The following is a 12,013-nucleotide window of genomic DNA, read 5'->3' on the forward strand; positions in this document are numbered from 1 at the left end:
ATCACTCCCATTCTTTTCTGTGGCTTATTACCTTTGATTTCAAATTTATTCTGAGAATTTTCAGATTTGAAACCAGAAAGGTATCATCATCATCATAAGTGTAGACACTGCTTGTTTGATGAGATGTGCTTTACTGATATACAGTGGCTGTGACCCCTAAGTTTAAAGTTACTATTATTAAATAAGTATTTAATATATATTTAACTTGAGAGTTTGATAGAATAGTCAGTGGAATTAAAACAAGTCGGAACTTTGGAAAGAGACAATAAAAATTACTTTGAAGTGTTTAAATACGATACTTGGAGTTCGTAGTAAATAAAGTTTTCCAGAATGATTTGATTTTTCTGTGAGAAAACATGCCAGACAACTTAGTTTATTTTAAATGGGAAGAATGTACACCCACATACTTCGTCATTGCTTGTCACATTTCCACATCCGTCTGTGCCTGGTTTTCGGGTCCCATCTGGACAAATGGCAGTAATATTAAAATAGACGCCTTTTACCTGGTTTTCCACCTGAACTTTGACTTCTGAAATGAGTTTCTGCAGAGACATCATGTTTTGATTGTATATCACAAAAGTTTCAAATGTAATCAATTAAGCAGAGGCAAGCTTATTAAATCATTCTAGATTTAATTTTTAATGAAATCAAAGTCTACCTCCATAAAAGGATAAATAAATGTAGTGTTTCCATGTAATGACCCAATTGTATTTGAGATACATAAGAAATACTGAAGGATTAGACCATTTGCATTTAAATTGTTCTATTTTTTCACATTTTCCATGACTATGCAACTGATGACTTTAAAGATATTGCTCATTCAGCTTGTGTTACAAAAATAGTCATTTTAACTCCAACAGTATTTAAATTTTGTGACAAAACTTAAATAAAACACTGAGAACACCTATACTGTCACAAGGGTAAATCTTTAACAGCTTAAAATCTGGAACACATGTCTGACAATTTCAGCTATCAAATAAGCATTTCTGTTTGAAACACTTTAGGCTATCATGAAAACTGAAATACCTTATTAATACAGAATTGAAAGGTAAATTTTGGCGAGGGCATTTCTATACTGTAGGCATAAGAATTATCTGCCTGGGACACCTGGGTGGCTCAGTGGGTTACAGCCTCTGCCTTCCGATAGAGTCATGATCCCAGGGTCATGGGATTGAGCCCCACATCTGGCTCTCTGTTCAGCAGGGAGCCTGCTTCCTTTCCTCTCTCTCTGCCTGATTGTGAACTCTGTCTGTCAAATAAATAAAATTAAAAAAAAAAATTATCTGCCTGATATGGTCCTGTAAATTCTCCAACAATGGCCTATGATTTTTGTCAAGTCCCTGGGGCTTGCCTGTGTCACATTTGTTCTAATCCTTAATACGAAAATGGGACCACTTACTAGACAGAAAACCATTCACTCATTTATTCACTTATTTTTACAATTATTAAAAAAATAGCTATATAAAGTTTATCTTGTATCACACACACACAAATTTCTTCCAGCATAGTCTCTGGTTCCAAAAGTTCTAACTACATTTACTATATACTGAAGATCTGTGTGTATTTCATCTCATAAAACAGTCTACCACATGTAAAAATCCTTACCTTATAAACAAAAAAGATGAAGTATATACCTAAGGAAAGAGTGAGTAGCAGGATATGAAGAAAAGTTTTTTTCTATTGGCTTCTAATATTTTACTTGAGTAAATTTTTATCTTCAACTGTATAACTGATAAAGAGATGTATGCTTACTGACTGATAATGGACCATGGTGGTAAATCTGGAACAAAATACTTATTCAAATCAGTAAATTTTATTTGGATTCAATAAGACTATATTAGCCACATTTTTAAATCTCCCAGAGAGCTCATCCATTGTAATCACTTAATTGAACATTCTCAGCAAGCCAACAGAAACTTGCAATGGTATATAAATGGTCTTGATAGGGTGATGGTTTGAAAGATCAGAAGGAAATTCCCAGTACAATGAGTGTTCTCAATTTGCCTTCTGGAGTTCCTTCTCTTAAGAAGTTAACCTTGTTATACTAATGTTTTTTGCTTAAGCAGGTGTAAAGACAAATGTCTAAAAATTTTGCCCAGTTTTGAAGTTTAGAAATTAGGCTCAAACACAATATTAAGTTTCCTTTTTAATATCTAACAAATACAGAGGCAGATTTTTTTTATATACAATTATTTATATTCAATTTATTTTTCATTTCTTAATTTCAGCTTAAGTTATTTTAGTCATGATTTTTATTTAATCTTAATTCTAGTGGCAGTGCTGATGTAAAAGATAAAAAACAAAATGCAGTCATATTCACCATGCACTAAATTTATGTGTAATTTTATAAAATTCTTAGAAAGGAAATGCAAAAAATTAAAAGTTAGAATGAAATATTTTTATTCTTCAATGAATTATGAATTATTTCTGTTGGACTGTGAAGACAAAATAATATTTCAGAAGAATTTTGAAGATATATGCATATGTTAAAAAAATAACAGAATCACAACCTAAGGAGATTAATTAGACAGAGTCAGTCTTATTGGATTTGCTAATATTTTCCCATTGTTTAAGGTTAATCTGAACTGCAGTTAGCTAAGGCAATGGATATCTATTCTGGGCAAATAAAAAACATAAAACCAAATACTGCTGGTTCCCTTTCCACTGGTACAGTCTGACACACAGACAAGTTTGTCAGTTTATTTTTTGAAATTTCTTGTCTGGAGTAATAAGTGGGTTCATACTATAAAAACGAGGGTGATTTCTAAGACTGCACTTTCCTTCCTTATTTTGATTATTCCTGGGAACAAACTGCATAGGGGAATGAACTGTACATGTTTGATCCTCCTTGATAAGAAGCTCCCCCAATCCTAATATTCTCTTGTAACAATAAGAAATAAAAATAATTAAAAGATATTCTTCCTTATTTTCTCTAATGTAGTTTTCAGACATAGAACAATTCCTTGGCAAAAAACAAAACAAAACAAAAAAACAAAAACAAAAAACCTCACACGGTTATTTTTCTTTTAAAAGAATAAAGTTTAAACAAGTCCTTCATTTTCTATTCCCTGTCTACTTCCTGACTTTCCTTTTGTGCTCAGGAGAAGGCAGAGCTGCATAGAGAAAATGAGAAGAGAAGCCTGAGGTTTCTCATAAGGCTTGGGCTACTATGTACACTATTCATCTCTACTGTGTAAAAAAGACAATCAGAGAATTTGGGAAGTGAGACTTTATCAGAGGTCCATACGTTCAAGGTAGAGTAAAGCATATCTTTGTAAAAAAAAAAAATAATAAGAAAGAAAGAAAGAAAGAAAGAAAAACAGGTGTTACCACACAGAAGGAAGTACCTGGGGCCTAGAGTTAAGAAGGACCTGGGTTCTGGTCCTGATCTTTTTGCTTCTTTTACCCTTGATTAGCTTGCTTAGCTTCTTTGAGATTCTATAAATACAAAATGGGAGTACTAACATCTTCCTTATGGATTGGTTGTGTGGATTAAATGAGGACACAAATGGAAAGTAATGTTTCTCAGTGGTATTAATGTAACAATCAAGGATGCCTGGGTGGCTTAGTCAGTTAAGCATCTGCCTTCAGCTCAGGTCATGATCCCAGGGTCCTGGGATCCAGTCCCACATCAGGCTCCCTGTTTGTTGGGGAGTCTGCTTCTCCCTCTCCCTACCCCCACACTTGCTAATACTGTCTCTCTCTTGCTATCTCTCTCTCTCAAATAAATAAAATCTTAAAAAAATAAAGTAAAAATCACAATTATTACAACATCTTAACAGTGATTATTCTATCCAGGAATGACCTATGCTGAGAGAGCAGATGTTTCTGTAAATCTTTGCATTTGGCACTCACTCTTGATAGACTAGGGATAGCGTACAACTGTCAGTTCAATAAAACAGTATACCTCTTAAGGTGATTCTTTTAATCAAACTAATTTGATAATATTGCTAAAATAACTGATTAAACAATCAAGTAATTTATCTAAGAGACTCCAACAGAGTCCTCTCAGTAATCTTGATACATGATTTGGTGACTTATTGAACATTTCATTTAGAAAAGAATTCAGATACCCCGTAGCCTGACTTGAGTTTATTGTCAATGAGACAGTGAGGTAAAGAAAGCTGAAATGACTTTCCCAAGGATACAAGACTAGTTAGTGATAGAGCCAGGGCTAATTCAGGTTTCTAATTTTTAACCTAATTTTCTGTTTATGATTCCTCTCAAGATGATAGGGTACTATTTTGTATCTTGCCATAGAAACTGGGGTTAAAAGTTTATATGAAAAAATTGTGTTTAATATATACATACCTGATAGGCTTCTACTACCAAATTATTGAGGTTTGCAGCCTTTGATTCTATTTCACCAGCAATGGTGCCAGGCAAGAGGGGTAGAAGGTCCTAGAAAACATACCAATAATATTTACTTAATGACAGTAGTATACAGTGGCTCAGTAATTAACAAATATTAAAAATTCTTAGAGTTACAGGTGGAAGGTGAGCCATTACATGAATGAAAAAAATATAAGATACAAGAAAAATATAAGCAAGCAAGTAGGACACCAGACCACATACACCAGACTACGGAGTCCAGAGTGCTCACCATTACACCATGGAACCACCACCAGACTATAAATGGGAGTGTGTGTATTGTATGTGTATGAGCATGTATGTGTCCACAAATTACATGTTGACCTAAAAACCCAATCAAAGTACAGACCAGGATTTCCCAAAGTAATGTCCCATGTTCCATGGAATATAGTTATCAAAAGTGTTGTGAGGGCAAAAATTTTGGAAAGTTCTGCATATGGTTTCTTCAACATAGATACTCAAAATGCACACTTGCAAAGTAAAGGTTCAGAGAAGTCTTGGTAATGATTTAGCAGTATTTGCTGCAGCATTTCCAACATTTTCAAATTATAAAACCCTTTTCTCATGTAGCATATGTAAATATGAAGAACTACTGTTCCATGGAGTGACCTTTAGGACAAGTTGGCCCAGAATGGAGAAAAAAATCATTGTCACTAGTGGAAGCTTCATGGAGTGGGTATTTTTGGTGGATGTCACTGAACAATTATGGAGAAAACTCTAGGTATTCCTAGTGAGAAAGTGAGAATTAGCAAAGGCTTAAAGGTTTACCTGAGTTCTAGATAAAGTAAGAAAAGAGAAGAAACCAATCTGACTGGAGTGAAGGCTGAATTTTTTTTTTTTAAGATTTTATTTATTGAAGCACCTGGGTGGCTCAGTGGGTTAAAGCCTCTGCCTTCAGCTCAGGTCGTGATCCCAGGCTCCTGGGATTGAGCCCCACATCGGGCTCTCTGCTCAGCAGGGAGCCTGCTTCCCTTCCTCTCTCTCTGCCTGCCTCTCTGCCTACCTGTGATCTCTGTCTGTCAAATAAATAAATAAAATCCTTAAAAAAAAAGATTTTATTTATTTGACAGAAAGAGAGAGACACAGCGAGAGAGGAAACACAAGCAGGAGGAATGGGAGAGGGAGAAGCAGTCTCCCAACCGAGCAGGGAGCCTGTTATGGGACTGATCCCAGGACCCTGGGATCCTGACCTGAAGGCTGAGTACTTTTAAGCAATCAGATTATGGAAAGTCTTAAAATCCATTTGTACACCCATTTTACCATACACAAGTATCATTAAGCTCCTGCTGTATGCCAGCCACTACTTGGACATTAACAATTTGGTATCTTAGGTAATAGGTAAAATGTAGCACTCACAGATTTTTAAAATTTTAAAAATTTTTTATCTAACCTTTATTGAATACCTATTATGTACCACTTTGGAGTTCCCATCCTTAAGGACCTCACAAGTATAGCAATTTCAAAAAACAATATACACATGAAGTAGCAGAGATAACGCACAGACCCTGATGAGAGGGATCCCCAGCAAGCATTTGAGGGCTGGGAAAGTCTGTCAGGATTGTTTCCTGGAGGAAGTGACTCATGAGCTGTATCTTAAAGGATGACGAAGAGTGAGCCAAGTAATAAGGGGAAGAGACTTCCAGGCAAGAGGAAGAAGTAGCAAGAACAAAGTCACAAAGAGGGGGCCTGGTAAGTGTGTGTGCACAGGAGACTTAAAAGCAAGCTAGGGGGAGAGGTGTAAGGCAGAGAATAAGGGGAGGTATGAGAGGCAAGTAGGGACCAGATGGTCTCATATGCCACCTTAAAGACTTGATCCTATAAATCAGAGAGAATCACTGGGATAGTTTGCTCTAGGGAGAACTTTGGTCACAAATTGTGATTTAATAGATCATTCTGCATCCAGGTAGAGGATGAATTTAGGAGACAGGTTAGGAGGCTGTAACAACCCAGATGAAGGTGGTTGATAAAAATATCTCTGGGCAGCCAAAGTAGGTGACAGTAAAGGCATACACAGGACTTTTGGCAGAACTTGTCAGGCCTTCTGAGCCTGTTGATTCACAGTTTTACATAATTCAGTTAATAATAAACCTGGCTTATGGTTTTATCTGTCAATGAAAATCTTTTTAAAGGACTAGGGAGAAACTGCTAAGCTAATAACAACAACAACAATAAGAAATAACACATAGCAGAGAAGGACCAGGCTAACGTAGTAAAAAGCCACACAATAATATGAAATTCAACTATTTTTTTCTCTGTGCTAAAGTTGTTGTTGTTGTTGTTGTTGTTTTAAGTTACAGTCCCATTTTTTTTTTCTTTTCAAATTTTTATTTAAATTCCAGGTAATTATCACACAATGCAATATACAATTCAGGGGCAAAATTCAGTGATTCATCACTTCCATACAACACCAGTGCTCATCATATCCAGCGCCCTTCTAATACTCATCACCCTCCTCCCTCCATCAACACTCTCTTTGCTCTCTATCTTTAAAAGTCTCTTAGGGTTTGTTTCCTTCTCTCTCTTTTTCTTTCCCTCCCTCCTATATGTTCATCATCATCAGTTTTTTATTTCTTAAATTCCACATATGAATGAAATCATCTAGGTATTTGTCTTTCTCTGACTGACTTATCTCACTTAGCATTATACATTCCAGCTTGCCCGTGGCATTACAAATGTCAAGACTTCGTTCTCTTTGATGGCTGAGTAATATTCCATCATATATATTTACCACATCTTTATCCATTTATCAGTCAATGGACATTTGGGCTCTTTCCATAGGTTGGCTATTGTTGATAATGCTGCTGTAAGCATGGAGGTGCCCCTTTAACTCTGTATTTTTTTATCTTTTGGGTAAATACCTAGTGCAATTGTTGGATCTCAGAGTAGTTCTATTTTTAACTTTTTGAGGAACTGCCACACTGTTTTCCAGAGTGGCTGTACCAGTTTGCATTCCTGAAATTCAACCATTAAGCTGAGAGGTAATGAGCATGGGACTTAAGCTGTTAGGAAGGTATGGTCAAGTACATAACCTCTCTGAATGTGTTTCCTTATCTTTAAAATGGGCTTTAAATTGGTAATACTTCCCTCATTGTTATGAGTATTACATGAGTTAATGTTAGTAAACTCAGTGCCTGACAATAGTTAGTATTCAATAAACGGAATCTGTTACTTTGTTCACAAAGTAGTTTGGGCATTTAATTTGGGCTAGAGCCCTACTTCTGTGAATATTAATGGTTATTACATTAAAAAGGGTTTCCATGGTATACCAATCTGGGAATTGATTAAAGTTTCACTGAAGATTTCTAAGGGAAGAAGTGGAATGATTAAATAGTGCTTTCAGACAAGCTAGACATTGGTCAGGTATTGGGGAAATTGGTGGAGGGAACAACAGCTTTGTAGCTAATGGAGATAGATTTAAGCATTTGCTGAAGATGAAAGAAAATTTAGTTTCTCTGAAGTATTATAAGAAATAAATAAAGGACAGTCAGAGTGGAAAGAAGTAGCAGAGACAACAAAGGAGATGGAGATCCTATGAACAGACATGTGCAATAAAAGGGTATCACAACGTCATGAAAATTAAAAAAAAAAAAAAAAAGAGAGAGAGAGAGAGTTTCCTGGAAAAAGGGACCTAGAAGACTGTGAAAAGAACATGACAGCAGGATCCCAGAAGCAGTTTTTTGTTGGAAGTGTGTTCTACAGTGCTGCCACAGTGACATGACTGACCAAACATCTGTTCTGTTTGTGGATCTCATCTGGCCTGAAGTATTGTCGACAAAACCAGTATTATTCTTGCATAGGAAAGCTCTGACAGGGTCAACCACTTCACTGGCTCCTCTTGTTCCTTTATTGGATGACCTAGACCAAATCTAGGTATGTTGTTACTGTCGAAACTAAGCTGATGTTCCCCAACACAATCTATTATAAGAATATGCCCATGGACCAGAAAAGAATCAGGAATCCAGATATGAAAAGTGTAGTTGGAATGTGAACTATTTTTTTACCTGATAAAAATCTTCTCCATTATTGTACCACACTATCAGTCCCCACACTTGGTTCTAGGTGTTAACATAGATAGAATGTATATGTAAATGCTAATTTCAGACACTGTGTGCTATATATTAGTTAATACATTATTAAAATCAGATTGTACAAAGTACAGTAACTCTAGAATCCTCACCTGGGGTCTAAGAAGCATTCTAATTTCAACTATCCATGCAAACAGTTTAATTTTTATTTTTTGGGAATTAACGTACCTTATACCAATGAAACTGTTTTCCTTGAACTGCAAAGATGACATTAATGTTGTTGTCTATTAACTTTTCTGAAAGTTGGCCTAGTGAGGGATGTTCCTGCAAAGGATAATGAAAAAAAAAAAAAAAAAGAAGGGAGTGAAATATTGTAGCCGAATCCCATGCATACCCAAACATCATTATGAGGAAAACCATATGACTGACATAAAAATGTATTATGTTTGGAAGGATTATGGTTTTATTGGAGTCATTTAAATTAAAAAAAATAAGATCAATATCAATATATTAAGGATATTTTCTAGAAAAAATCCTATAACTCAGAAAACTAAAGAAGGCTGACTCAATGTTGTGTGAAGTACCTCTTTAGATTAAATTTGGCCTAACAATGGTAAGAGTGAAAGATAATGTACTATTCAGAAATAGAGACACATTAGTGACAGTCATATTCTGAAATTTAGTAACAAGTGCTGAAATGCAAATATATGCATGTATAAACATAAATACACAGATATTCAGTATATAACATGATACAGTATGAACTTTGTTTAAAAGCAGAAAACCCTGTATTCAAATCCAAGGTTGTCACTTTATGATAAAAATTCTCTCTCAGGTCCATCCTCTGTAACATCTCAGTGGTTTTTGCCTTCCACGATGGCAAGCAAGATTAAAAAGATACTGATTGTATGTCATGTATTTAGTGCAGCTTCTTACATATGGTAGGTGCTCAAAACCAATAGCAATTACCATGATTTTTATTTCCAACAGCTTATACAAGGTGTATATAGTATCTTTCAACTTATCAACATACTTAACCTTTTGGTCATATGATATATTATAAATCTGTTTTACTTTGATAAATAAAATTTACACACAGCCAACTGTGACATTCTTTGTGTTAGTGAGAAAGCTGGGGAAGAGCAGGAGAAAGGGTATATAATTTAGTAAATATGAGAAATCTGCCAACTATGGAATGGTATCTAAATTTAAATAGACATGGTACTTGATATTTTTTCTTTCTAAAAATGCTCTTCCAGAAATTAAAGTGATGACGTCAAATAACAACTTCATAATTAGACACTTCTCAGAGGGTTGATGTCAAACTTCACCTTCAGTGGTCCTCACCTCTTCACTGGTGCTTAGTTATATTAGCTAAGTTGCAAATAAGGATCATGTGACTGAACCTAATTAGTATCATGTGATTCAAGCTCAAATAACTGTAGTTTTTATTTCTCCTTTTACCTGTCAATGTTAATTGTGTTTTCTTTAAGGGGAAATTTTGCTGAACCATCTTGGTTAACATTTCTGTATTTGGGCAAACCATGTGAACTTAGTAAAAGAGCTAATTTAACTAGAGTTTCTCTTATAGCCTAAGCTCTGAGACCCAAATATTAAACTTAAATACATAGATATAAGATATAGCCTTGTGTTTAAAAATAACATAAGTAACTGCTGGGATCTGATTATCTGTGCCCTCCTCTCCAAATTCACAAGTTGAATTCCTAAACTTGAAGTGGGCCTTGGGAGATGATTAGATCATGAAAGTGGAGTCCTCATGAATGGGATTAGTGCCCTTATAAAAGAGGGCCAATGGAGAAAGCCACCTTGCCCCTTCTACTGTGTGAGGTGGTGGAAAAATTACAGCTTGAAGGTACCATGTATGAACTAGAAAGGAGGCTCTCACCAGATCCTGAATCTGCCAGTGCCTCTATCTTAGACTTCACAACCTCTAGAACTGTGAGGAATAAATTTTTATTGTTTATAAGTCACACAGTTTATGGACTTTTTGTTACAGCAGCCTGAATGGACCAAGATAATAACCATAGCAATACATTTTATTTCTTTATTTATTATTCTGGTAGAAACAAATCAAATTTTCATGAACTTAATTTAAATGTGATATGAAACTATTTTACAAAGAGGTTAAAGAACTATTACCACATGGGTTTGCATAAGAAAAATTCTGCCCAAAGCAATTCTTCAAGAATATAATTTTAAAGTAATAGAAAATCAGTTCCCAACATATAAATTCTGCCAGATGAATTCTTATGCCTTGCTCCTAATACTATGTATACTCTTAAAATAGATTTATGACAGTTTCCATAATGCTAGTAAATTAAAGAGAACAAGTCAGGGGCGCCTGGGTGGCTCAGTGGGTTAAGCCACTGCCTTCAGCTCAGGTCATGATCTCAGGGTCCTGGGATCGAGTCCCGCATCGGGTTCTCTGCTCAGCGGGGAGCCTGCTTCCCTCTCTCTCTGCCTGCCTTTCCGTCTACTTGTGATTTCTCTCTGTCAAATAAATAAATAAAATCTTTAAAAAAAAAAAAAAAAAAAAGAACAAGTCAAGGAAGGGTAAATCTAGCTGTATTGGGAATATTTTTTTAATGGCAACAACTACTTCTGAAATATTTTGTTTTGACCAAGGGAAAAAAAAAAGAAAATCAGTTTGCCAAGCAATCCCCCTTAATTTTAAAAACCATTTGTATTTCAATGAAAATTTAATCCATATGTTTTTTAACTAGTTTATACTTAACTCACAAAAAATCAATATTTAAAGAACAGTCCAAAACATAAGCAGCTTTTGGAGACTTCTTAATCTCTTTTCCCTTTTCAAAAACAGGAAGTCACATTGATGAAAAGTACACAAAATTTAAATCTAAAAAGTTCTAGTTTGGTCAGAAGCTCATTAAGAAGGTCAATTGGATTTTTAAATTTAAAAGAACACACTTTTTTAAACCCTAGGAAGATATCTATTTTAAGAGAAAATTCCAGCTACTTCGAGGCAGGTTTATTAAAATTACAAATGGTTAACAGATGTTTTAATAAACCATTGTTGACAGGAGAGCTGTGGATTAATGGCCATTTTTGAAGCCCCTTCCCCTTTCCTCCATGAAGCATGTTATCTTTTAAATATTTTATCTTTTATGTCTTGTATTTCACTAGCAGAACACTCCCTCTCAGCCAGCTGTCCTGGTCTAGTGACGTCACTGCTTCTCATTTCTAACTCCCCCTCTGTCTAATCTATTACATATTGTTTCTCTAAACTCTGAAAATAATTAACAGAGATAACAAGCATTTCAGGGGCAAGAAGGGAGAAGGGAAAGCAATGTGCCAAGACAGCTGCTAAGTATTTAAGGGCAAAAGCGTTCCTCTTACATTTTTCTTCTTCACCAACACCTTCGCGGTGACTTGTGGGAAATAACTTCTAAATGTCAGAAGGGAAGAGGAGGTAAGAAAGATTCACTGGGAGCAATTCCAGTTAAAGAGATAATCGTGTAAAGGTATATGGGAGAATTTTAATAAGGTGCAGAAATAGTGACCAAAACAAGAAGTGTTGAAGAGTCTCTTCATAAAGCTGAACCTCATAAAAAAATTTTTATAAGCTAAGAAGAAAA

At 35.2% G+C, this 12,013-nt stretch overlaps 1 protein-coding gene across 4 annotated transcripts in view; it reads right to left on the reverse strand.

The window, feature by feature from the left end:
* Nucleotides 1-12,013, reverse strand: part of ITGB8 (integrin subunit beta 8) — an 82,636-nt gene that overhangs the window by 14,638 nt on the left and 55,985 nt on the right. For all 4 annotated transcript variants that reach the window (XM_032304038.1, XM_032304040.1, XM_032304039.1 and 1 more), the window contains exons 7-9: nt 8,625-8,720; nt 4,312-4,401; nt 408-542 (exon numbers count right to left, since the gene is read on the reverse strand). In XM_032304038.1, the coding sequence (XP_032159929.1) occupies nt 408-542; nt 4,312-4,401; nt 8,625-8,720 (321 nt within the window). The remainder of the gene's footprint in view (nt 1-407; nt 543-4,311; nt 4,402-8,624; nt 8,721-12,013) is intronic.

Source organism: Mustela erminea, chromosome 11 (assembly GCF_009829155.1).
Source record: "Mustela erminea isolate mMusErm1 chromosome 11, mMusErm1.Pri, whole genome shotgun sequence".
Taxonomy (NCBI): domain Eukaryota; kingdom Metazoa; phylum Chordata; class Mammalia; order Carnivora; family Mustelidae; genus Mustela; species Mustela erminea.